The following is a 27,927-nucleotide window of genomic DNA, read 5'->3' as shown; positions in this document are numbered from 1 at the left end:
GGCCGAGGCATAGCTGGCAAGCGGCAGAGATGGAGCAGGCCGATCACCGGCTGGGCCACCAGCTGGCCCAGCCCAAGGGAGGTAAGGCACCCGCCAGAAAAGGGGAAAAAAATGGCGGACAGCCTTGCTTGGCGACCCCCATGAAATGGTCGATCGACCCCAAATGGGGTTGCAACCCATAGGTTGAGAACTGCTGTTCTATACACAGCAGAGTCATCAAGCATTCTAGAATTGTCATGGAACATCCCCCTCCCTCGTGTTTTGCTGTTTTCTAGTACAAGGTAGTTCTTGACTTAACGACTTCATTTAACAATCATTCAAGTTTATGTCAGTGAAGAAAAACTGACAACTAGTCTTTGCACTTACAGCCACTGCAACATCCCTGGATTCATGTGATCATGAGTTGGGCATTTGGCAATCATCACATTTTTAATGGTTACAGCATTCATTTCATGGTCACATGATCACTATTGGTGACCTTCCCAGCTTCCAAAAGAGTCAGCGGGGAAGCCAGCAGGAAAGGTAATAAATCAGAGTTACATCTCTTGCTTAACAACTATTGTGATTTGATTAAAGACTGCAGCAAAAAAATAAAAAATAAAATCAGGTTTGGTTATATGATGTTTTGCTTAATGATTGCATCATTTAATGAATTTTATAGTCTCCATTGAATAAGGCTTCTGGTTGAAAAGGATGATTGATAGAACAGAAATGACCATGCCCATCATAAGTATGCTTGTGGGAAAGAGGTTTTGTTTTTTTTTCCGAAGAAAGAAAAGTAAACTGAAAAGATATATAAAATGGTTGTCCAAATAGAACTGAATATAGGGCAGAGCTATTTAATGTGTGGGTTATTACTACACAAAATATGGACTATGTTAATGTGATTAGGGTCAAGTTCCCAAATTAGGTGTGTGAGAAACAAATATTCTGCTAATGGAAGAATGGGAAATGGAAGAATATGAATTTCCTTCAGCCACGACCATTTGGAGAACACAGTTCTCTGTCTTTGTGTCATGATCAACTAGAGGGAGAAATCCTGATAATGATGGTAATGATTGTTTTAATTCAGCTAGCTTCTTTTTAGATCCTTGTAGGTTGACATTGGAGTAGAAACTAGATTTCAAAAATAATTATAACTTTCATTGAGAGACATTAAGCCTTTTCAGGGTTATCTGCAATATAATCAGATAAAAATCATCAAGTCTCTTAGACTTGAAAAGATTAAACCAAGGCGGTTTTGTTTATTAAGAAGGCATTCTCTCTGGCTTGGCAGCTATTCCTAATGGTGAATGATGTACAATTTTGGCTCCGATTGCCTAGTACTGCAAAAGCTTTCTGTTTTATCCAGAAACACTTACCTCATATGACCTGCAGTTGAAACTTGACCTTTAACAACAAGGTTCAAAGGGGCAAGCTTAAATTTTTAAGTGTTTTGAGAACCCATGTCTGTGATCACCAACACAATGCTGAAAGAGCCTAGCAACAGTATATAATTCTCCATTACCATGGCTACCAGCTATTGTGCTAGAATTCTGCAATTGTTTTGATTGCTGGACATTTCATCTGTATACTGCAAATTGGAGAAAATATAGATTTTAGAGAGGAAAGTGTGTGTGTGTGTGAGAGAGAGAGAGAGAGAGAGAAAGAGAGAGAGAGGGATCCCCTGTCTCCATCAAAGTGTGTGTGTGTATACATATATATTGTTTTAAATAAATAAATATATATATTGTTTTAAGTAAATACCTTCACTATTTCATTCCCCAAATCCCATCCTGTTCTACTTTTTTCCAGATGAAAGAACATAAAAGCTGCTTTATTATTCTCAGGATGTCTTGTCTTATTTCCTTTCTCTTTGGATAATTTTGGCTTAAGCTTTGCTAGTGGGGGTGGTGCATCAGCCTTCATGTAGTGCAGCAGAGTTAAGAGTTTGGATCCAAAACATTATTAAGGGCATCACCAACGGCCCCAATATCCATTGAGTGCTTTAAAAACTTTCATACTCTTGGTCATAATCTACCTTTTGGGAAAATATCTTGGCCTCAAGATAGTTCTAGTTCAGCTGAATGAGAAATTCACTATTCACTATTGGAGATTCGAATTCAGCAGAAATTTTGTAAGAGAATGTGCTCCTGAGCATATGCACACTGCTAAAGAATACCAAGTAATTAAATCAAGTAGGTCCCATTCAAAAAGAAAAATGATGCTAATATAGTTATTTTGGATATAGAGGATATACTTAACCCAATTAACAGGCATTTGTTATGTTTGAATTAAAATGTAGATTTACTAAGAAATATGTTGATCTCACTTTTAAATTATGTGTTGGAGAGAGAGAGACAGTTCCTTTGTCTCTTAACTATAGGTAATAATAATAATAGGCCAGGTGATGGACAGAGATAGGAATTGTTTGAGGAACCTTCCCATTTGCCATAGAGGTGAAAAGTGCAAAGAGATTGTTTAATTTTCAACATCTGTATGTACTCATTTTAAAGGTGGGCAAGTTAAGGAAATTCCTAGATGCTCAATGGTTAATAGTTATAAAATTAGATTATGAAAGCCATTTTACATGGACATAATAGATCGGATAACTGTCCAGCCACCTCTCCCATCAATCTGTATGAAAAAAAGGAGGAAAATTAATTTTAATTCTTAACTGAACTCAGTCTGTACTTCCTACTTGTTTAACTTATGAGGAAAAAATAATTTATCATTAGTTATTAGGTACTTATCATGGGTTGTTTGTGTCATATACAGTTTGATCTTGGTACACTACCTTGCGAGTATCCTGTTCTATATATTAAATAACCTTCCCTTCATAAAGAAGCCCTTGATGGTGTATTGTATATGCCATAATAAAAAATACAGTTTAAAAGAAGCACAACTTTATAAAATAGCAATAGCCTTTAGGCTTATATACTGTTCCATAGAGTTTTACACTCTGAGCAGTTTACAATGTCAGCATATTGCTCCTACTAATCTGGGTCTTTATTTTACTGACCTGAGAAGGATAGAAGGCTGAGTCAACTTCAAGCCCATCAAGATCAAAATCTAGACTGTGGGCAGAGTTAGCCTGCAATATTGCATTCTAACCATTGGACCACTAGGGCTCCTTATAAGAGACAAACATTATGAAACCAATCATTAAATAAAAAAATTGAGTTAAAATAAAAAAAGTATAGAAAAAATGTACAGATAATCCTAGACTAATGACTACAATTGAGACTGAAAAATTCATCATTAAATAATATAATTAAATGAGACATTGCATAATTGCAGTTTACAACTTTCCCTGCTGGCTTCCCCATTGACTTTACTTGTCAAAAACTGGCTTGGAAGGATGCAAATGGAAATTACATGACTCCGGAACACTGCATGGAAAAAGCATTATGTCCCACGGTTAAAAACACAAATGCTGTGATAAATAATGAGAAGACATCGTGGAAAGATTGTGTCTATTTCTGGCCAGGATTCACATGTATAAATGAATTAGAAGCTGTGTTTCAGGAAAAATGATGATTTTAAAAAGTTTGAAAGGAGCAAACTAGATACATTAGTATAATTGCTGCATAATCAATATGAATTTTAAAGTTTTCCTTTGACATATACAACAATCTAGCTAAGGTCTCTCTTAAGTGGCTCTCTTGAAAAGTTTTAGAGAAATATCTCAGATATGACTCTCACACCTGGCTTAGTCTTGTGGGAATTTCTCCTCCTTGGCCTGGTTCTTTTCTTCCCAGGCTGCAGATTGGAAGTTACATGACCCAGGGCAAAGCAGGGGTGTTTCCTACTTTCCTTTCTGCCTGGCTGACTCACAGCCTGGGTCTTCTGTCTTTATTGCTTCTGATTTGCCTTTGCAATCAGGCAACTCACTGATCCTGCCATTGACATCATGCAGTCCTCCTTGTCCTTTCTGGGTGAGTAGTGCTTGCTTTATGGCTGCTACCCTATTTTTTTGTGTTTATTTAGTCTATAATAACTGCTTCAGGTTTGTGAGGTTAATGAGTTTTAATAAACTGATTCTGATTTATTTTAAACATAGATCACCAGAGATCAGCACTCTTAATAGGCTTGGCTGTACTTAATGTAGTTTAAAGTTATTTTGCAACAGTTTAGAAAGCAGGTTATATGATGAGAGGATGGAAGTAAAAATATTTTTTGGTCCATCTAGTTATTCATGCATAAATATATCCCCTCCCTGCAATTTTGATTCGAGAAATCCAGAGAAAAGGATTAAAATGTTAAGAACTCACAGGTACCTAAGTAATTTTTAATAAAAACATTCCTGCCATCTCCTCAGATAGCAAAACATGGGCAGAAATCCATTATGTACTTGTTCCAAAAATTACAGGTAATCCTTGATTTACAATCCCAATTGAGCCCAAAATTTCTGTTGCTAAGTAAGAACATTGTTAAGTGAATTTTGTCCCATTTTACATTTTTTCTTGCAAGAGTTGTTAATTGAATCACTGCAATTATTAAATTAGTAGCATATCTGTTAAATGAATCTGGCTTCCCCATTGACTTTGCATGTGAAAAGGTTGCAAAGATGACCCTGGGACACTGTAGCCATCATAAATACATTCCAGTTGCCAAGCATCTGAATTTTGATCAGGGGATCACAGAGATGCTGCAATGGTTGTAAGTGTGAAAACAGCCATAAGTCATTTTTATTGCCATTGTAACTTCAAATGGTCACTAAATGAATGGTTTAAGTTGAGGATTACCTGTACATAAAGGAGAACATACATATGTAGACAGTTGTGCTGCTTTTTCTTTTTAAAATGTCTGTTCATCTTAAAACTTCTATTTGGGAAAGGACAACAATTAGTTTTTGCAGATCTGTCTCATCTGTTGAGACAATAAAGCTTTACAGGAAGTTTTCAACTTACTGTCATAATGGAGTTTGCCTGTTATCGTCATAAGTCGTGATGGCCATAAATTGGGTTCTTGCATGACCATCTGATTTTATTACCAATTTTGCAGTGGTTAAGTGAATCATATTGATCATTAAATGAATATGTATTTGTTAAATGAATCCCATTTTTTCCATAATGGATGTTTTTGCCAAAAACTGAAAGTAAAGACCGATTTTTTGTAAAATGTAAATTACATCCATAGGACCGTGGGACATTGCAAATGGCTATAAATGTTGGCCTATCACTGAACACACCAAATGTGGTCCTGTGTCCATGGGGGGGGGGAGCTATCAGAACTTCAAATCTAGTTTGTAAGTACTTTTGGGGAATCCATTGTAACATGAAATGGTCACTAAACAACCAGTTGTAAGGACCACCTATATTCTTTTTTCTGATTCCATTTTGTGCTGATATTTCAGAAAGTATTCTTCATTATCATGCCTGGATATGTCAAGTTGACTGCTTCAAGTTCTAAGTCAGCTTATTTTGCAGGATTAATGTGATAGAACTATGATTGACAGTGGCTAGAATTGAAATTGGTTTAACTAAGAGTACTAGATCTGCAGAGACATAACTAAGAAAACCATTGTATTGTGAATTTATATTTGGAATGGTGAAGAAAATATGAAGAACATGCTGAACTGGACTATTTGATTGTCAGTCATTAAATGAAAGGTCTGTTTTGCAATTGATATATTTATTGTAAGCCAGACTTTGAGATGACCCAGGAAAAAAACAAACTCTGGGAACTAGACTAGATCCAGGACTGGCCTAGGATAATTCTCCCTGAAACAAAAGGGACATATTTTCTGTTTCCACATATAGAAGCTCCATAGAATATTAGTTATATCTTAACCTCGGTATTGGCAACTCAATTTATGCAATGAACAAAAAAATATCAAATGGCCTGATCCAATGTCAACCATATTACCGTTACCTAAGATAGATTCCTTATCTGCATAAGCCCTAGTTATTTCATGAACTGATAAAATTATCAGAAGACAACACCATGAAGTTTCCAATGTGTCCTAATATATTGTATGTTTTTATGCAGAATAATTTCCTGGAAATCAGACTTGTTTAGTATAAAGTGCCAAATACTTAGATATTGATGATGGCAAAGTTTGTGAGGAAAAAAATTATTAACAACAAGCTAAGACAGAAAAAAGAACTATTGTCTGGATTCACATTTGATACCAGATCAAGCAAATTCAGTATTATGACTTAGAGTTGTAAACTCAGCCATTGTGTCTTATAGACAGATACTAAGGTTTATTCAATAAGCCACTATTAAGCAAGCTGTGCCTTAAAATGTACAAATTAAATCAAAACCAGAGAAGCATAAATTGTCTTAGAATATGCTGTCTTGGAAATTATAATATTATTTATAATATTTATGTATACCAAAGCTATAATCTAGGGTTGCAAGCTGAAAAATGTGGAGTAACAATGGCATACAACTTCCATGCTCTTGCCAAAAATATTGTATAAGCGTATCAATAAAGTCACTACATGAGCTTGACTTGAAAGAGCCTGATTTCCTTTGATGTTATTTGCAACTGTTTCTGTATTTCTAAAATAGAACTTCTTTCTGAATGTTTGGGCTTGAAAATATTTCATTCATTTAAATAAAATCCAGAATGTAAGGAGTACTGGCTTGCTTTGTTTTTGCAGTTGTCTTCTTGAAACTTCATGTCACAGGTAAAACCAGTTAAAACTTATCTACCTCTCTATTTGCCCTGATCAAATTGAGATTGATGATCTATAATCTATATTCATCACCATATTTTTATTCAAGCTATTTTTCCAAATATGGATATTTATGCTGTTACATTGGTGCCATCCACAAGAGGGCAATATCAGCAAATTCAAAGGAGTCTCAGAATATTCAGTAATACAGCATATTACTTGGGAAAGCCCCAGAAAAATCACCAAATTTGTTTGTAGTAATGGAACAAGATCCACTTTTGTTGCACTTCCTTGACTTATATTTTAAATATCAGAGTGGACCAGACTAGTTCACTGTATGTTGTACTCTGTCAGAATGCTTCCAGGATGAACAATCAAATAATGGGTTGACTTATGCAATGAAATATAGAGCATGATTTGTATTTTTATACCATGTTCTCCATGATGTTGTATAAGAATAGCAACATCACAAATTATCATTTTATTATTATTATTTTTATTACCAGCTTGTAATATGTGTTTTTTTTACATGTGTTCTTTTACAGAAATAATTGCTTTTATCTATTAGTTCTGGGATTGAAATCATGTAAAGCAACTAAAATGATAAAAACTGGTTTATATAAGTTCAAGAGAAAAGATTTCAAGGTTGTGGAAAAGTTGTGTATTCGGGGTATCTTGTTTAAATTGAAGAGAGAAAACAACATTGTGTGTCCCTGTGGATCTCTCTCTCTCTTTCTCTCTCTCTCCCTCCCTCCCTTTCCCCCTCCCCCTCTCTCCAGGCGCTTTACGGATACGTTTATCTGGAGGTCCTAACTTTTGTGTGGGACGGCTGGAGGTTCTCCACAAAGGTGAATGGGGGACAGTATGTGATGATGATTGGGATCTGCGTGATGCTGCTGTTGTGTGCCGAGAACTAAATTGTGGGGAAGCCCTTTCAGCACCTCATGGAGCCTGGTTTGGTGAAGGAGTTGGTTCTATCTGGCTCAATGAAGTACATTGTGTGGGTACTGAGAGGCATCTGCTTTCCTGCCATCATCGTGGCTTTCGCAAGCATATCTGCACCCATGAGGAAGATGCCAGTGCCATCTGCTCAGGTAGGGCTCTTGTTACTCCCAACTGTTTTCACAAGATGCTTGTTTAAGAAGATTAGAAGTAATTTATTGTGGAGTTCTTGGTGTTCTCTGAACTTGATTGTTTGCTGGCAGATGTTTCATTACCCAACTAGATAACATCATTGGTGTGAGCAAGTGTGGAGTTTACTTTCTGCTTGTATAAAGTAATTGCCCTGCCATTTTAGGTAGGATTGTGGTTTTAATAAACTGTGATTATCAGTTTTATTGTATTAAATAATTATTAAATGTGAAAATCAATATTATGATTGAAACCTATCCATAAAACAGGGAGCAAGTACAAAGCATATTTAGTTATATTTTTAATCTAGAAAATTGCCCAACTAACAATAACTCAACACAATTCTCACCATTATCTGAATCCCACCCTGAAAAACTGAGAGTATTCTATGAAGCAATAAGAACTTTCATCATATTTCTTTAAAACCAACTTCTGTTCCAGATCCAACTGTTTAGACACAGGAAACATTTTCCATATCCTACATAAATAACAACTGTATGTCAGTTCTTTATACTACAGATATTTTTACACTTTCTTTACAGAAGTTCAAATGTTTGCTTCTTCACATACCTGACTATAAAAGGTGAATTGATTATCACACAGAGATTCCCTCTAAGCAGTCTTATTTAGAGTAGCTGTTTCAATTGCTGTTTCAAGGTTACATCAGTATTTGAAAAACAAAGACAAATGTTTAAGTTATAACAAAAGCTTGTTGGGGACAAAAGGAGTCTTTCCACTATAAGCTTTCATATAGGGACTTTTCTGATATCTAATTTAATGGAGAAGTTCACCTCTTCCTCTGTCCTCACCTTGAAACTTAACTAATAAATAACTGTTTAAATCCTTTTTCAAAGTTGAGCTTTCTCTAAGTGTGGCTTAATGTAAAGAATTGAATGCAAGCTTACCCCCTCAAATACCCATTACTGTTTCCAAGAAAAATCTGCAGGACTGTCTCTCCTTAAGTACAGTCACCTTGTGGTCCTCAAAAGCATGCCTTGCTCTATGAAATGCCTCCCCCTGGAGACCTTTTTAATTTTCACTTTAAGACCTGGCTCTTCCCTCGTGTACTGGAATGAGGAGAAATCAAAGTGGCCATTACTGTTTCTTCTTCTGGGATGGGGGTGGGGATGGCGGTATGATTTTTGTTTTAGTTTTATATATAGCTTTTATTGTTGGGTATAACCCATCTAAGCCATAGTGATTAAGGCATCAGGCTAGAAACCATAAATTCTAGCCCCACCTTAGGTACAAATCACCTGGGCCAGTTACTTTTTCTGAGCCATGGGCAATGGCAAATCATATCTGAAAACTTTGCCAAGAAAACTCCAGGAATTTGTCCAGGCAGACTCTCAGAATCAGATATGATTGAACAGAAGAAGAAGAAAAGAATCTGGTTTTAAGATGTGGAAGCTGTACAAGTGTTTTAAATAAATCAATATATGCAGAGCAGAGTTTTATAGCTTTATGTGCCTTCTGGAGCAATGGAACCTATGTTCCTTCCCACTTTTCTCCACACAGAACAACACTTCCCTCTTTTTACTGCCATTCCTGCCCATACACCTTTCAAGAAAGTTAAAATGGAGGCAGTAGCAACCAAAAGCCCACTTGTGTTACCTACACCTCATGAGGGTGAGTACATTTATAAAATTCACACTTCCATTGTTTGCACAGAAATTGTCAACCTACAAAATAGGATAAAAGGTCACTCGGAGGTTGGAAAATCCTGCATCCATTTTATACAACTGATTTTGGTCTGAATCATTTAACTTAAAATAATCTGTAAATTTAACATTTTGGGACAGGTAAGAAGGAGTGATAGTACCATACCTCATGTTTGTACAAAAATAAAATATCAGAAGTAGAGAAAAATTACTCAAAATTTATATGTAGACTTCAAGCTTGAAGTAAGAAAGATTCAAGCTTGATGAAAGGGAGACATTATCTTTACTTTTAGAGCTTCATATGTGGCAAACTATCTTCATATATACTTTGGACTCTTCCAGTGTCTGCCTTAAATTCCTTTTTCTTTTTGTCCAGAAAACCATGCCCTAAGACTTGTGGGTGGCAAAAATCAGTGTTCTGGCCGGCTAGAAGTATTTCATGAAGGGCAGTGGGGGACAGTGTGTGATGACATGTGGGACCTTCTGGATGTTACCATCATATGCCGAGAGCTGGACTGTGGAGAGGCTCTGGCAGCACCAGGTGGTGCTTTCTTTGGTGAGGGGAACAGTGTCATCTGGCTGGATGATGTGCAATGTCAAGGAGAAGAGTCAAAGTTGGCAGACTGCTTCACCAGTCCCTGGGGGACAAACAACTGCCGACACAGTGAAGATGCTGGGGCTGTGTGTTCAGGTGAGAATGACAAGGCACATATAACAATTACTTACACTTCCCAGGACATATTGCACACTAGGTCTTGGAGGGGAGCACCATAGGACAAAGAACTAGGAATTTCTAACATTGCCATTTACACTCTGGCACGCTCCAGAGATGTTGGGACAGCAATTCCCAAAATCCTAGCACAGTCATGGTTAAAGAGACTATGATGGTATTTAATTCAGAAAGGTATGTTCTAATACATGTGAAGGATAAGAAATAGAGGAAGATTGCTTAGCATTTTAGCAATTTTTCCCATGATTATTTTGGGGAAAATCCATTATATCAACCTAATAAAATTTTCTAGTTCAAGTTGCTACTTGTATATTCAGCCCTTACAAAGGCAATATATTTATATAAGACTATATATTCCACATGAATTGTGGAATTACTACTGTGGAAAACGCTCTTGTCACTTATTGACATTTTTTTCCAACAGGTGCGATGTCCCTTGCCATGATAGAAGAGCATATAGCCATGCTTACAAAGACTGTAGCTCCTCAGAAATCCTGGTCTGTGACACCAAATCAAATTCCACATCCTAGTCAGATTACAAGAAACCAGGAAGAAACTTTGAGTAATCAAGAACTCACAGAGGATATTCCCAAAGAAGGTCTTTCTGAAAATGGTGAGTAGGAAGGAGAAATAGATGAACACTGCCTTCATGAAAACCCAGATCAGCCTTCTCCAATCTAATGATATGTAGAAACATATTGGCTTTGTTTACACTATTTGGAAACTCTTCAAAGTTAAAGTCTCAGCCTGTTGGAAAACACTAGGTTAGGAAAGGTTGCAGTAAATATTCAGGAGCAATTTTTGTTATATACGTGTTAGTAACTGAAAGCAAAAGGGGAGAGAAAGTGGCTTAAATATTATAATATAATGCATTTGGCATCCTTTTTTACATCCCAAGAGAAAGAAAAAGCATGTTTAAACTCTGTCAGATGGGGAGGTAGAGATATTAAACAGAGATAAACCCATTCCCCCTTCCTCCTCACCACAAATTTCCACAACATTAACATAAAGTTTGTGCAATCATGCCAGGTAACCACTTGCTTTAGCCAGTCAATTTAGGGTAAGAGGTGCCCCATCTGCCCAAAATAGTACATTGAAGTAATAAGTAGTGCTCAGTGACAATAGCTTTGTAACATGGGGAAATATTATTTTAGTCCATTTAGTGAACTATTGGCTTATCTGGAAAAGCAATGAATTATTATTCACATTTAAAATGAATTTCCACCAGAACTATACTGTTGAAACATATTGGCCAGTCCTCCCCTGCTGTTGATATTCTAGGTAAGTCTTTATAATTTAGGAAAATTAGATAAAAATAAAACAGAATGTGCCCTCTCTGTTCCTCCAATAATTCAAGCCCAAGTCCTCATGGATACCATAAATTTTGCACTGTCTTTCCAATTTTGTTTGCATCCCTGTCTAGATCTGTCTCTGGTTGGTGAAAAGAGGCTATCAATTCTCTTAGGAAATTTTTAATTTTTTAAATTATCTCATGGGAAACATGAAACAGATCATGTATGGAAGAGCCTGTATATCTGTATGGGAAAACCAGTGGTGGCCCTATCATGTCACATTTAGTTTGGTCTTAAATACTTGCAAAGTGTTCACTCAACTACTCCAGAAAACATGGGTTAAAATAGACTGATACTTGATTTTCATAGATGGCTCCAACCAAATATGCTTGTATATCTAAAGAACAGAGACTACTAATTAGAGATATGAAGTAAAGATGTGGATATGTTTCCTCAGGGGAAGTGGAAATAACTTATATCCAAAGCATGATAAATAAAGCACTGAATATATTTTATTTTCTCCAAATTTCTACCTATCCTCCCTTCCCCAATCAAGGCAGCATCTTTTCCCCATTGCTTCAAATACTACATATTTTTTCTGATGTAAATAAATACACCAGTGGGAAATCCTATTCCTCAAGACAACAGTTGTGATGGAAGATGTTTAATTCTGTTTAACTATTTTCTACTATTTGTACCTCAGGGCAGCAGCAGCTGCGACTTGTAGATGGCCCTGAATCCTGTGCTGGACGGGTAGAGGTATTGTACAAAGGCCAGTGGGGCACAGTGTGTGATGATGGTTGGGATTTGGTGGATGCAGCTGTTGTGTGCCGTGAGTTGGGCTGTGGAGCTCCACTTCTCAGTCCAGGCAATGCTCGGTATGGACCAGGATCTGGACCTATCTGGTTGGATGATGTCAACTGCACAGGGAAAGAGTTTATTATAAAGCACTGTCATTCTAAACCGTGGGGGAAGCATAACTGCAACCATCATGAAGATGCTTCTGTCATCTGCACAGGTGAGGAACTTTCCTATTTCTATTCAGGCATGTTTAATGAGAACATCTGCCTGGCTTCTGAGAATGGCCAGAAATAATTAGTGTTATGGGGAAAGAACAGTGGCAAATCTATGATACTAGTAAACGTTTTCTGATTTAAGGGAAGTGGAAACCTCTGTTGTTTCAAAAACCAGCTGCTAGTTCGAAGGCAACTGAACTACCAATCTCTATCACATCCAAGCCAGTATCTCCAAACAATTTAGAGCTGCAAAATGTGATGGATGTAGCAGAGATTACCACAAATATTCAGGAATTTCCAGATAAGTCAAATATAAAGTCTCTCAATCAATGGTACACTGAGGATCCTTTTTTAAAAACACCAAGTGTGAAAATTGAACTGGAGAAGGAGACAAAGCTAATAAATCCTTCAGATATTGTTGAAGCAACACTTAGTCCAAAAATATTGCAGCACTTGGAGGAAAAAAATCCATACAGCTTCCCTAAAACAAGATTGTCCACACACAAATGGAAAAAAGTATTTATTTTTTCCTCAGAAAAAAATCAGCCATCCTCCATCACATGGTATACAGAATCTAAAAGAGAAATAAAGTCAACAACTCCTGGATTCATAGATAAAATAATGTATAATTCAGAGAACCCACAGCAGGAGATGGAATCAGCCAGTTCTTCAAAGATCATGTTGTCATTTCAAAAATTGAGGGAAATGTCAATTTCACCAGCCATAGAATTTAAATCCTTATCCATGTGGGATATTAAATCAGACAGAGAAATTGAATTAGAAAGGCCATCAGGAGCAGAACCACCTCTATTTGCACAATCCTTTAACTCTGCTGTTGAGAGAGTGCATCCCATCTATTGGGATAGCAATGCTGAAGTGTCTCCAGCCACAAAGAACACAGAATTCAGTGATGTCTTCCCTGAAAATCAGGATATCACCACTGCCACATGGATTCAGGCACCTAAGAAAGTCATAAGTACATCTGATTATGGGAGAAATGAATTGTTTGAATTCTCAAAGAACTTGGAAGTCACAAAAGAGATGGAACTGCCAATAACCACAACAAATTTTCAACCTGAGAAGCACATGGAAACAACCACCCCCAAAGTCATAGATTCTGAAGAGAAATCAAATAAAGAAAAACAGGAAGAATCAAATACAGTTCCCCATCCAGTGCAGCCGACAGGTGAGTAACAATCCCAAAGCAAGGCTTAAGATTGGATGTGCCATGCATAATGAATCATTGTCTGGTTCCCTTTTAGCATTGGTAATTCTTATTTTTTGTCTTTTTTGCTACCAGAAAAGAAAGGCATATAGTTAGGTTGGGAGGCACGTAGTTAGGTTGGAGAAAGGGAGCAGTAATGGCTCACTGGCTCTTTCCTTTTTTTCCTGGAGCAAAATTCAAAGAAAAAATAGTAGCAGGCATTTGAATTGTGGCAGCTCTTCTTTCCATTTACTTAACTTTATCTTCCTGAAGGAAAAGTCATTCAGTCAGTCAGTCAGTCAGTCAGTCAGTCAGTCAGTCAGTCAGTCAGTCAGTCAGTCAGTCTGTCTGTCTGTCTGTCTGTCTGTCTGTCTGTCTGTCTGTCTGTCTGTCTGTCTGTCTGTCTGTCTATCTATCTATCTATCTATCTATCTATCTATCTATCTATCTATCTATCTATCTATCTATCTATCTATCTATCTAATATACCACCATCTCATAGACCAGTGATTCAGTGTGGCTAAGGAAAGACTAAGAAAAAAAGAACCCAAAATGTAATAGCAGTAGCTAATCTTGTCTCAGTTACTATTACCTCAACAACTCAATGATTGAGGTCACAATTCATAATGAATTGTAATATGATTTGTTTGGTTTTGATTTATTGTTATTTAAATGGTGTAGCACATTTATAATCTCCCCTCCCTATATACAGATATGTTCACATGAATTCATATATACAGGTTGTACCAAATTCAGGGCCCATAGAATTATAGACAATTGAAAGGAAACCATCACAAGAGAATCTGTAAACATGAGAGAAAATGTTATTTATTTAGGAATGTACAAAGGTCATACAAAGGTTATCAAATGAATAAGGAAGAATTTAGAAGAAATAGCAGAGATAGATGATAAATAGACAGAGAGACAGAAAGACAAACAGACATAGACAGTGAGACAGTAAGAAAGATATGCTTTGAGTCAGTTTTGTCTCCTGGCAATTACCTGGACAATACCCTGCAGTTTTATTGGCAATATTTTTAAAAGTGGTTTACCATTGATATCTATCTCGTAGGTATCCCATTCAGCTGACTTTATGCCTAAGGCACAGTTAGAATTAATGGCTTCTCATTCTTAACCCAATTCCTTTAACCACTAAATCACACTGGCTCTCATAAACCCAGAAACTTGTAGCTTATTAAGAAATCATAGTTAAACCATGGGTAAATACATAACTTAGAACCACTTATGAAGACATCCTGTTTTTCCCCTTTCAAAGTAAAAAGTAGAAGACTGCTGTTGTAGCTACTGATAGTATTTCTTATTCTCTTTAGAGAACGAATTGAGCTAATGATTTCAAAGAAATCTGTAGAAAACTCCAGCAAAACATATTTGAATTTTTGCCTATGTGCTTTTTGCAAGATTCTGAAATCTCATTTTTTCTCATTTCATATTCCTATAACATGTTCCAGCTACACCAGAATTTACCTTTATTTCCAATGATATTTTCAACTTAAGTCAACTGCACCCAAGTCCAGGAACTATGAGTGGGCAATTGGAGGACAATTTATTCAACTCAGAAGGTAAATTATGAAAAACATTTAAGTACTGAAGACAAATCTTCATTCTTAGGCTAGAGAAAGGCTCTTTTTAAAAGATCATCTCTGTTTCTGCATAGCAGATTTCCTTATCCTGATGCCTTCAACATGTATTGGGAGATCATAGAAATCCCTATCAACATTGTGGGAGTTGCAAACCCACAAACCCATACATGCTCTTGTAGAACATACGTGTTGGGATATTTAGTTCCCATAATTCCCAGTCAACGTATGCAATGTATATAGAAAGTACCATGCTAGGAAGGATTGTTCTCTTAGCTACTAATGGGATATGTTGGGATATTGGAAAGTTGTTGTTTCTTTTCTCTACCATACTAGGCCTGACCGAAACATCAGGTCCATATGTCTCATCTGCCAAACCTGTCACCTATTATGAACACTGTGAATCATTCCCAAACTGTCTTGTAAAGCAAGAACAAAGTAAACCAGATCAAAGATGCTGCTCATCACAAGTCCTGAGGAACTTGGTCCATACAATGAAAGGTCTCCATGGAGAACTAGCTTCTGTCTCTGTTGCCATTAAGAATCAAGGTTCCCAACTGGAGGCTGTAGCTCATAATCTAGCTGAGTTGTCAGCTTCTATACGTCTTCTAATTGGAATATTGCCATCTCTGGTGCAGCCTGTCTCATCCCAGTCCTTCTTATTGCCATCTGGGCAAGATAAAAATCAACTGCAAAATCAACTACCCCTAAAGTGAAAAATGTATGAATTTTTGTAATGCAAGATATTGTTCTTCATGCCACATGATACAGAGAGACAAAAAATCTATCTAGTGAAACTGTGCCATAAAATGGCTAAGATCAACATGTGTAAATTTTACAGTACTAAACACGTCATAATCAGAAATTGCTATAATTCCTATGTCAGAAATACAAAATCAAATGCAACTGAATATTAGAGTGCACTAAGAGAAATTGTCAGATGAATTTTTAAGTAATTGTACTGAATGATCCATTTATTATATGGACAACAAATAGCTTCTCCCAGTGAGGAGACCTGAAGACTCTACTGGGTTTAAAGCTCTGGGAGACAAGAGAATAATTATCTTGCTCAAACTGTGATTGTCATTCTAATCATTTTCAGAAATTGATTGTTAACTATTTTTCAGCTATTAGAAACCTTTGGATTAGCCTTTGGATTAATGTTTTATAACAGTGGGTGAGTTTCCTTTAGTCATTAGTAAAGAAGTTTTAAATACAAGTTTAAGAACAATTTTTTTCTTGAAAGGCTGATTTTAGAAAGTTACAAATGAACTAAGCATCCAGATAAATTTGAAATAATACTTTGGAATTAATTATAAAAATCCATCCTTTTGTTTTGAAAATCTTTTAAAAATATATAAAATAAGACTTTAAAAATTGGACATAAATAAAAACTAGAAAGAACTAAAGATTGCAATTAAAGGAGAACAACACTCAACTTACTAAAGCAGAATGAACAAAATATTTTAACATTGGAAATACAGAAGGATATTTTTGAACAATGGACCAGAGATTAATTTTAAGAGTGATTGTCTCTATAAATAGACTGTGTTTAAAAGATGTTACGTCACTTCAATTAAAAAAAATGAAAAAGAAAAGGATGGAAGAGGAACAAATGTTACCTGACATGACATTATCTGATGTCTTTATTTGTTACTTGTATATTGCTTTTAATTATTAAGATAATGACCTGGATAATTTTTCTTTATTGAATTTACAAAGGAGACTTGTTAAAGCTTGCAAGAATTCTGTGAGAAGGGACAAAGAAAAAATTAAAAGAAATCAAGGATATTTTTTGAACATTTTATTTCTAGTCTTTCATAAACTTTGCATTAATTTATCCTTTAACTACAAAAACAGAATGAGAATCCAAACATTTTAGTCATTGCAAGCTATGTATTATACATATGTGTCAATGTTTCCACAGAGTATCTGACAACAGTGGTTTTCTAATTTGCTTTAACTAGTAAATATGTTCCCACACAAGAAAAGTTACTTTTCTTAAAATGAATTATTAATCTTTTTTCTTTCTTAAGGTGGAGCTTTATTTATTTAACGTGATGGACTCTTACATAATATCAGTAAAAAATTAGTTTTTACAATTTGCTTACAATTTAACTGAAAATGATAGGTAGATATGGCCATTAAGAGTAGTCAAATTGTCATCTAGTCTAATAGCCATTATTCTCCAAAGACTCTTTTTTCCTTCTTTTTGTGACACTTTAAAAAGCACTAATAAAGATGCCACCTTGATTTTCACCTATTTATATTGCCATATTTCTTACTGATCAATATAACTATGCACACCATTTCGTGAAAACTGAAAAATAACCTTCTCTGATATGATGGTTCTATTTCTTTTTAAATGCTAACTCAGCATGACTTCTATTTTTCATCTTGTTTGGGGATGGAGAAACAGCCATGGGCCAGCATATACCCTCCAAGCCTACCTCACTGACCCCAAACTAAGGACTCAGCCAGCTGCATTATATTTAGCACAGTGATTAGAGAATGGGAAGCTTGTCAGGTGCAGCTGCTGCTAAGAGATGTGGGGAGATGAGGCGCTAATACACCCCAACATGAGTTGGGAGTGGCTGCCCGGGGTTGTGACAGGCTCTGCTAAGAACAGAGCTGCCATTCAACAGGCTCAGGATCCTACTGGGACCTTGCACCTGACCTTATTATATAAGGGCTCATTAATAACTAATCCCACCACCTGTCCCAGCCTCCAGAAGACCAAGGCACATTTTGTGGCACAAGGTTCTATGCATGGTACACCACAAGGGAATTCGTGGCTTAGGGATTTAATATCACGTTCTATCGCATCTCACTTCCCAGTGTGATTCCTGCAGGGCCTCCAATTCCAGTGAAATGTCACTGCTACTTTTTTAGAAAGTATAAAGATTGTATTTATATTTCCTAAAACAATATGTCAGAATACTGTAACTATATTAAGAGACTGGAGAGAATAAATGTTTATACGGTAATCATACCTGGAGCTTTGAAAACAGCAACAGATACTCAGAGTTGATGCTCACTCCTCGTTGCTCTGGGCATTGACATCAAGCTTTACTTGGCCCTTATTTTTAAAATACCCTCCATGGCAACCCCATTTATATATCTATATATTTTTTTCTTTAGTGACTTGGCTGTCTTTTACTGTTTCTTAGTTCACCTTGTTTCCCCTCCTTTATTTTTACCCAACCTTTCTACCAAGTCAATTTTTAAGGCCCACATCACATCATTTCTTTTATTGTTACACAAGTTTATTACACTGGATATTTCTTTCTCCCTTTTTGTAACTAACTTCTCTACCCCTTGATTTCTGTTTTGTCTTACTTGATTTTTATTGTATATAAGTGGTTCCCAAACCTGAGTAAATTATCCAAAGTTGGGTAAAAGTGGATGTCCTTTGGGAAATAACAAATGAACTCATTACCCATCATAATTAGCAACATTTAAATTGACTTAAAGATTGCCATGTGTACTAAAATGTATTTGAAAATTTCCCAAATTATTTCTAATCAGATGAAATAATCAATGGTAAAATTGATGAAATTACCAATGGTAATTTGTTGAAATGATATAAAGATAATTCAATGATATTGTTTTTATAATACAGTTACCATTCATTTAGTGACCATATGACATTACAATGGTGTTTAAGATAGGGGAAAAACAACCAAGCCTTGAAGTTCTATCTGACTTTCTAAAAATCAGTTTTAGATAATGAGGAAAGGTTTGCTGTATATTCACCTATCCTTCCTTGTCTAATGATCTGCAGAAGAGAATAAAAATATTGTTTTCAAAGCAAAAATCTTGTTTTCGGAGCTGAAGTTGTCAGAAGCAGGGGAATTACAGGATCATATTTATGAGCATATGAAAAAATTAAGAAATAATAATGTTCTTTTCTCATACACAAATTAGGTAAAATGGCATCCAAGACAGAATACAGATAGCATTGATTTGATTTACAATTTACAATTATAATTGAGCCAAAAATTTTCATTGCTAAGTAAGGCAGTTGTTAAGTGAGTTTTCTCCATTTTTATTATCTTTTTTGTCACAGTCATGGCAACTGTTAAGTGAATCATGTGGTCGTTAAGTGAATCTATCTTCCCCAACTGACTTCGCTTGTTGGAAGTCAGGTGGGAAGGTTACAGATAGTAATCACATGACTCCGGAACAGTACAACTGTCATAAATACATGTCAGTTGCCAAGCCCTTAAATTTTGATCACATGACCATGAACTTGCCCCAATAGTGTAAGTGTGAAAACTAGTCATAAGTTGCTTTTTTCAGTGCCATTGTAACTTCAAATGGTCACTAAATGAATGGTTGTAAGTCGAGGACCACCTGTCCAACATTTTGCATTCATGGTTTAGATTTAGCTGAGGATACTAAGCTTTGTAATTTAACATGCTTGGAAAACTCCCACCTACTTAAGAGCTGATTTAGATGATCAGTTCTTTGAGGGCAGGGAACAACTCATTTTTGTCCTATACAGGTAATTGGAAGAACAGTTGATCATCTAGTGCATTTCACTGCTCAGTCGGCATATGCCATGCAGAAAAAAATTAGAACATCTCTGACAGAAGTATATTCAGTTTTTGCTAAAATACTTTAAGAACAATGTACCAATTGTTAGATATATACACAATGGTGCTGGCGATGCTCATGATCTACTTGGCGTTAAACCTTAACACTTCTCATTTTAGAAATTAGGTCCTGTTGAGGAGTGTATTGGGAAGTTACTAAGCAGTTATCAAGTGTTTCTTGCCCTGCAAGAGCAAAACACGTATCAGGAGCCAGTAACACGTCAGCAACAGCATGATTTCAGAAAAGACACATGCAGTCCCCTACATATTCCATCCCACAGGCCATTTTTAGGGCGAATTGTATCAGCCATAATCAAAGCACTTAAAGGCTATGTTCCAATTCTTACATGACATGAATTCAAAGCAGCAGTTGGTACAAAGAGTAAGAAACAAGATGTCAATCCAATAGAACAAGTACAGCTGGAAAGTATGAATGGCTTGCCCTTTTGTATTCCCAGGAGTAGCCCCAAGCAACAGCTGCTTGGGCCTACTTCTGGGGTAATATGGAATGTCCTTCTGTCATCAGACTATGGCCACACAGGGGCTATTTACAGCATAACACATCTATTTATATAGCAACCCATACACACACACACACACACACACACACACACACACACACACACACACTTGCTCCATGCTGCCCCTTGGCTGCTTCGTTCCTTCTCGCAGTTCTTGAGAATATTTCTATCTTGTCCAGAGATAAGCGTCCAGTGAGAATGGGACATCAACTCTGTCTTCAACAAGACAACTATGGCCATAGAAGGGAAAGTGTCACTATGCAGGCCCTACCGAGAATAGAGAGCTGGGTGAATTGGCAGTATACTACTTATCAACCAGTCATCAATACTTCTAGAATAAAAAGAAATGAATAGCTAACCTGAGCATTTAAAAACCCAATCAAGATGGGAGTGTGGCTATTCTCATACTAAGGAAAGGATGGATACCTATATAACATTAAAACATTTCATGAATTAACTCTGTTAATTAAATTAAAATACAAAAGTATCCCTTGTTGAAATCCATGTTCCTATTAGAAATCCTAGGAACTGAGCTTTTCATCATCTCTTCAACAGCACTCTTTTTTGGGGAATGATCAAAGACATGAATCCTGAACATCTGTTCAAATGGGTTGACACCATGTTCTACTTTCTCAAACTTGTATTTAGACAGGTTTTGGGGGTTGTACTTCAAAAACTGCAGGTTTCAAAGTTATTTACCCCTGTTTTAACTAGATTAATTTTCAAGAAATCCTTGCTTTGGGCATCATCCAAATATAAGAATCCATATGCCACTTTTTTTCAATCTTAGACAAATATTTGCAAAAAGGAGGGAATAGTGACCTATTTTTTATGGCTTGTGATTTGTCAATGGCAGTATTTTTCTCTGCAAGTGAAAGAAAAGACTACAATTATATTATTATAGTAACACTGTATAGTAATAAGTAAGAATTATATACTTAAAGTGTCCTGTAAAGTTGGATAAATTATTTATTTTTCTCATTTTATGTCATTAGAATGGAAAGAGCAGAACATTCTGAGTTTTGAATCCAATATGCTTATCTAGGTTCATATCCTGGAATGGATTATGACATCTAAGTGGTGAATTTTGGAGTAGATCAGACTTCATTTTCTTTAGCTTCTTGTAGTATGGCCTGTAGCATTTCAAAGCAACACTTAAAGCCAGCCCTTTCCCTTTTAGAGGTCTCAAGCCTAACAGTAAGTCATGCATTAATACCTTGCCAAAGTATTCTAAAGATGAGTAAACCAGTAGGTGAGGCCAAGATTAAAGCCACTGTTCTCTTCTATCATAACTTTCCCATCTGAGCACTGACACTTAGATACATATTCTTAGGAATGCAAGCTTTTGACCTATGGTGCAATCATAGAAGTAAGTATGCAGAATGTTTTGGTTCCGTGCCTGATCTGTTACAGATTCATTTTCCTCCCGTTCTCCAACTATCAATCTCATAAAGAGTAAACAAATTTATCAGGCGACCAATGGCAAGCAGCTGCCTGGAGGTCTTTGAGGGTGAATGGCTTCATACCTGACCTTTCCTTCTGCCAAATCCAGGTACTGCTAATGTTGTATCATGTATTAATTATTTTCTGTATGAAGCCAACAAGATTAGACTATTTTTCTGTTGCAACTGATTCCTCACAATATAAAAAAAAATTAGCAAAGAGGCAGAAGAGATGGCTTCAAGATGCAACATGATTTCAGATAAAAAGTGTTATTCCTATCTTGTTAAAGATGTTGTTAACCATGAATTAGACTTGAAATCTGTCATCAATGTTAAGGGTAAAGCTGAGATTGTGCGCGCGCGCGCGCGCGCGCACACACACACACACACACACACACACACACACACACACACACGTAGGTCTTTGGTTGTTTGGGTTTTCTCCCGCGTAAAATTGGAAGTGTCTTGGCGACATTTCGACGAAGTCCCATTCGTCATCTTCAGGCTGGTGTTTTCAGCTTTGTGCTTCGAGCAGCACGAAGCTGAAAACACCAGCCTGAAGATGACGAATCTTGCTGCTCGAAGCACGAAGCTGAAAACACCAGCCTGAAGATGACGAATGGGACTTCGTCGAAATGTCGCCAAGACACTTCCAATTTTACGCGGGAGAAAACCCGAACAACCAAAGACCTACATACAAACACCCGCGAAAACCTCAGAAACACACACACACACACACACACACACACACACACACACACACACACACACACACACACACATATATATATATATATATATATATATATATATATATATATATATATATATATAAAAGGTTTAGAGACTATTGGAAAATAAACTTCAGTAAAATTTGTAGGAATGTATGCAACAGCAAACTTAACCCAGTGCACTATAATCAGCCAAAATAAAATCCCAAACAGAAGAGTTTTCAGGAACTCACTGGAAAGGACTAGCAAAATAGAATGTCATTTTGTTGGGTATTTGATTATATTGCAAGTTTGGATGCAAGACAACCAATCCCATGTCATTTAGCATCTAAAGCTATAAATCCCTTTAATGTTGTTCCACCTCAGTGGCAGTAAAATAATCCATATCTTTGGCATAAGAACCCTTTTAGACAGCTCTCCTTCATATTAGTCAGGTTGGCCCTATATGTAATTACATTTTACAGAATGCTGCCATTCCAAACTCATAGTAGAATATTCAATGTAAAAGTCACGAAATCCACAATAAATTTTAAAAGGTCTGGCATATTGATGCGACTGCTAAACTATAAGGAAATCTTTATCCTCATTTGATAGAAAGCTCTTATACAGCCTGGCATTTCTGAAGCTGCTTCTCTGAAAGAATACATCATATATGGCTAACCAGTTATTTTACAATAATTTGCACACCAGGAGAAAATCTGCTCCATGTTTATTATTTATTTATATGAATAACATAAAATAATGTATTATATTATATGTCATCGTTCTCAATCATTGAGTCATGGTGGCGCAGTGGTTAGAATGCAGTACTGCAGGCTACTTCTGTTGACTGCTGGCTGCTTGCAGTTCGGCAGTTTGATTCTTATTGGCTCAAAGCTGACTCAGCCTTCCATCCTTCCAAGGTCAGTAAAAAGAGGACCCAGATTGTTGGGGGCAATATGCTGACTCTGTAAACTGCTTAGAGAGGGCTGTATAGCACTGTGAAGCTGTATATAAGTGCTATTGCTAATCATATCTTTGTTTTTAACTGATTTTATATGTTGCAAGAGGGGAAGAATCCAAATGAAAAAGTGATTGAAAATACGAATTAGAATTAATAGATAGAACCAAGAATCGATGGAATTTTATATTTGACATTGGGCAAATCTCAGTAGTCCACTGCCATTTTGAAAATAGATATGTTTTTATATATGGTTGGTCAATTAGTTAATATATTGTTGATTATTTAGATACTTATTCATTGCTTGCTTCTTTAATGACTTTGTGACATTAAATTGTACTGAAGAGGAGGCATGCCTTAGCATTAGTGGCAATTTGTTCAATGTGAAAAAGGAGAAGTAATTGCTGATATCAAATGGAACTGCAATGGGATCTTCAACATGAACTCTGCAATGGTCTTAGAATATGGGGCTCTCACTATACAGGCATAGCTAGTCTTGAAAGTATCCTGGACCTACTGTCCATACATTTGTTTAACCTGTGTATATACAAGATGTATACTGAACAAACTGCAGCTATTCTAACAACATTTCTCCAATACTATGAAAAGAATAAGGATATGTTATTCTTGCACAGGATACCACCCAAAGTTTATCACCTTTTCTAACTATCCATGCAAGCATCTTTAGCGTTCTTGCTATGTAGTTAGGAAGTATTTGCTCTATAGCAAGCATTAGACTTTTTAATATAATTTTGTATAAATGTATATGCTGCCTATCTCCCTGATAAGGCACATTCTCTACATATTCTCATTTAGCTCTTATTATACTCATTGGTTTTCCAATATATATAAAGAGATGTATATAACAGTTTTATTATTGGATATTTTATTGTATTTGGCCTTATGGCTGTAATAAACAGTTTGAATTTGTATTGAATTTAACATTAGACTCCATTCAATAATATTCTTCTGGCAGGACATACTCTTTGTGTGCTGCCAAAGAACTTTTGACAGGGCACAATCTCCAGAAATAGAGCCCAGAAAATCTCCATTTCTTACAAGCCCAGATATGAACAGAAATTGGGGTACAGTATGAGGAATTTATTTATTTTACAGCACTGGTCAGAGAGAATTCTTGCATGGATTGTAAGTGAGGATTTGAAGGGGCATACAGGAAGAAGAAAAACTGCACTGGAAACCTGCACTTTTCATCCATGACTTCTATATATTAGAAATGCAACATGACATCTGCATTGCATTGGGTAATAGGATGTCCACAAGATAATTGGGCATTAATAGAACAATAGATATGATGATGGAGACAAAACGTGCTTAGAGTCCTAGGTTCTGATCGAGACTGTTCTTGATTATCAGATTTTTTTTCATTGCTGAACTTGCCAATCAAAAATTGTAAAATCTGGATAATAATACATTATAATTATTTCATAACTGTGAAACTTAGTATATTCTCACTCTTATTTAATTGTTTAAAATACTATATATTGAGAATGCAATTAGTCCAGAAAGTTTTGATTCCATATTGAATTTGGACATGATAAAAACAATGACCAAAGCTAGATAGTTGATTGAGTTCAAGAGCTACTACACTGAAAGAGGTGAAGGCATGTGAGTGTATTTAAGTGTGTCTATACACTGATTCTGCACAGTTCACCTGCGTTGTCTCATCACAGCCTAAGCATGGGTGTGTGGCTGGAATCTATGTCTGAAAATTCAGTCCCTTTGCCAACTTACCCTAGTGCTGGAGGAAACAGTTACATAAACATAACTGTCAGCATCTCAACTTAGCCCTGTTCTCAGAGCAGATTAACTGTTCCAGGCACAGCACTCTGTCCCCTCCAGGAGGTGCTCTTCCTAAGGCACAAAAAACCCATACTTCCTGGACATAGCCTCAATTTCATCATGAAACAAAATTCTACTTGTATTTTACAAATCAGTCTCCAATCTCATAAAATGTTCTAGTTACATGAAGATGAACAAAAGTTCATTTTCTCCTTCAGTCTTTTCTACTCTAATATAAGCTGGGGACTTACATTCTTGGGGGTCAATGAGTGTTGCCTGTGTCTCATATATGAGTTTAAATACACAACTTTAGTCTTAATCCAAGTCACTATTGTTTCCTATACTGAAAGGACAGCACAGCGCAAGCACTGAAAACTCATTGCATGAAAATCATGCATTCTTTTAAAGAAGGAAATAGACTTTATGGCTATAATAACATTGGAGCTTGAAAAGCAGAAGCCCAAACTAATCATAGCTACAAAATCTGAATCATAATATTATCACTAGGCAGAAATCATATGCAAGGCCACAAATCACAAGCAGCCAAGCCAATTCTCATGCTACATGTATAGCCAATCCCATCCTTCTTTATCTTATTATATATATTTTATGTTAGCTAAGTAAGTAATTTGTCAAAAATTGTTTATCTTGGCTTTAAAATAATTTTCCTTGTCCATTTATATATAAATGTATAGTTATATATAAATATGATTTTGGAGAAATTCCAATAGCTAAAAGTAAAATCATATATTTGGCAAATTATGGCTGTACATCATTAATACAAGTACAGAAAACTACAGTATATCATTATACTTTTAATAAAAATATACATTCCCAAGTGTATTGTTGTACATTAACTTTGTTAAAATCAATTAAATATGCAGAAAAATATAGAATATAAACTTTATAAATACTATTTCTTCCTCTGTCAGGTTAATCCCAAAAGTGGATAGAAAGAAGTAGGTTAAAAAGAAAGTGGTTAACTTTTTATTAGATGTGTCTGCAATCAGAGTAAAATTTATACCAAATTTCCCTCCAATAAGTTGAAATTTACAGTGATTCCACCAAATTATTAGTCATATTGTCTGAGTTCTGGTCGTATTCCCTATCATACATACACATAAAAAAATGGTCATCTTTATTATTTCATTCAAACATACTAAACTTGTTGGACTATAACTTCCATCTTCCCCAGTCAAAACAACAAAAGGGAGATTTGATGAAGGACATTTATAACTCTACCTGTTGAACATGCCTGTTTTATTTTTCTTGATCTTTTTTGTTTACTGGCCTGATAATTGAAATACCAATATGCAATTAATGTGAAAATCAAATATAATCTGAGGGTAATGATTTAAACATTTAATTTTAAAATATTAATATTTAAATATTACATTCTAACATTGTCAATATAGCATAGAAAAAGTTGGATCTTTGCCATTTCTTTAAAACTATATTCTAAAACCACTGTATCAAATTATGCTAATGGCTGTTTTCTCCCCCTTTTGTTACTCTATTTAAAAGCTCACTTCATGCTTTACAGTAAAGCTCAAACCAGGGTTTTATGCCAATTGTTACAATGCTTAAGTAACCATATCAAGAGAGACCTAAGTGCTGTTCCAGATGCAAAAGCCAAACAATTGCGTAGCAAGAAAATCTTCTAGCAGCTGTGGAATTTTAAAAAGCATAAATGGAACCGTTCAATGAATTTTACAAGCCTGAAATGAAATCAGTGAGATAACTAATTTATCATTACCTCATAAATGTAGCTTCACTAGCAAATAATGTCAGATATTTCATATCTTGCTCTTGCTTTGGTTTGGGAATCAAATGGTGATAAAATGGAATCTAAAGAAAGAAATGAACCCTGGTATTTTTTTCCCCTTCTTTTTCAAAAATGAACCCGTCATGTAAAGCAGAGGAAAAGAGGCATAGAGGGCTTGCCTTTTTTAAAAAAAAGTTTGTTTCCTATCAAGTATTTATCACCAATAGAGATTCTGATGTTTGGTGGGTGGCCATAAGTTTTGGAAATATGATCTCTGGGGTTTTTAAGGATCACTTTAAAAAGTAGAAGCTGAGGGCTGTATGTAAACATACTTCAAATAATTTGATGTAAATGTATGTTCACAAAATGTCTTAGCTCAGATCAGCTATATTTCAATTTCTTTTTTACACAACATAGATGTAATAAGAGACCTGAATTAATTTGAAAAGTTCTAAAATGGAGACTGTAAAATTGCTAATTGCTACAAATAAACAAAGTAGGGTGATCATGTGTATCTGCTTTTTTTAAAGTTTTTAGTAATGATTTAATCATTAAATGATATAATTGTGATGATAAATGGGGTAATTTTACTTTCAGTAGAACAATAAGGACAGGGTGAGGTAGCATTACTAGATTGGTTTTAAAAAAGAGAGAGTTTTAAAAGAACTGAATAGGACAAAAATTGGATCTGATAGCTGATTGACCTGCCATCTAAAAAGAATCAAAATTCTAGAAATTCTGTTAAAACTTTATGGTTATGAAAAAAAAGTAAACATTTTTAGTGTTTAACATCTGATTTTGAAACCTGGAAGAAATTGTTAGAAAGCATTGTGCTATTTTACCAAGAAAAAGAGCCATTCAAGAGCAATTAATGAAATTAAAAAAGAATA

General features: G+C 35.7%; 1 protein-coding gene across 1 annotated transcript; it reads left to right on the top strand.

Moving 5' to 3' along the window:
• Positions 1-95: 95 nt before the first annotated feature.
• On the top strand, positions 96-17,031 carry LOC120309753 (soluble scavenger receptor cysteine-rich domain-containing protein SSC5D-like). Its single transcript, XM_039347283.1, has 10 exons — positions 96-3,917; positions 6,594-6,620; positions 7,388-7,702; positions 9,258-9,368; positions 9,777-10,091; positions 10,555-10,743; positions 12,126-12,440; positions 12,581-13,624; positions 15,112-15,222; positions 15,577-17,031. The coding sequence occupies exons 1-10, from the start codon at positions 3,893-3,895 to the stop codon at positions 15,954-15,956; spliced, it is 2,832 nt and encodes a 943-aa protein (XP_039203217.1). The 5' UTR covers positions 96-3,892; the 3' UTR covers positions 15,957-17,031.
• The last annotated feature ends 10,896 nt before the right edge of the window (positions 17,032-27,927 follow it).

This window comes from Crotalus tigris, unplaced genomic scaffold, assembly GCF_016545835.1.
Source record: "Crotalus tigris isolate CLP2741 ecotype Arizona unplaced genomic scaffold, ASM1654583v1 scf7180000018058.1502924, whole genome shotgun sequence".
Classification (NCBI taxonomy): Eukaryota; Metazoa; Chordata; class Lepidosauria; order Squamata; family Viperidae; genus Crotalus; species Crotalus tigris.
This window is presented reverse-complemented; position numbering and strand designations above follow the sequence as displayed.

Excerpts from the sequence above, each read along its gene's own strand:
- LOC120309753 (XM_039347283.1), top strand. The coding sequence starts at position 3,893 with ATGCAGTCCTCCTTGTCCTTTCTGG. Across the intron at positions 10,092-10,554 it reads TGCTGGGGCTGTGTGTTCAG|GTGCGATGTCCCTTGCCATG; the intron begins GTGAGAATGACA and ends TTTTTCCAACAG. Across the intron at positions 10,744-12,125 it reads AGAAGGTCTTTCTGAAAATG|GGCAGCAGCAGCTGCGACTT; the intron begins GTGAGTAGGAAG and ends TTTGTACCTCAG.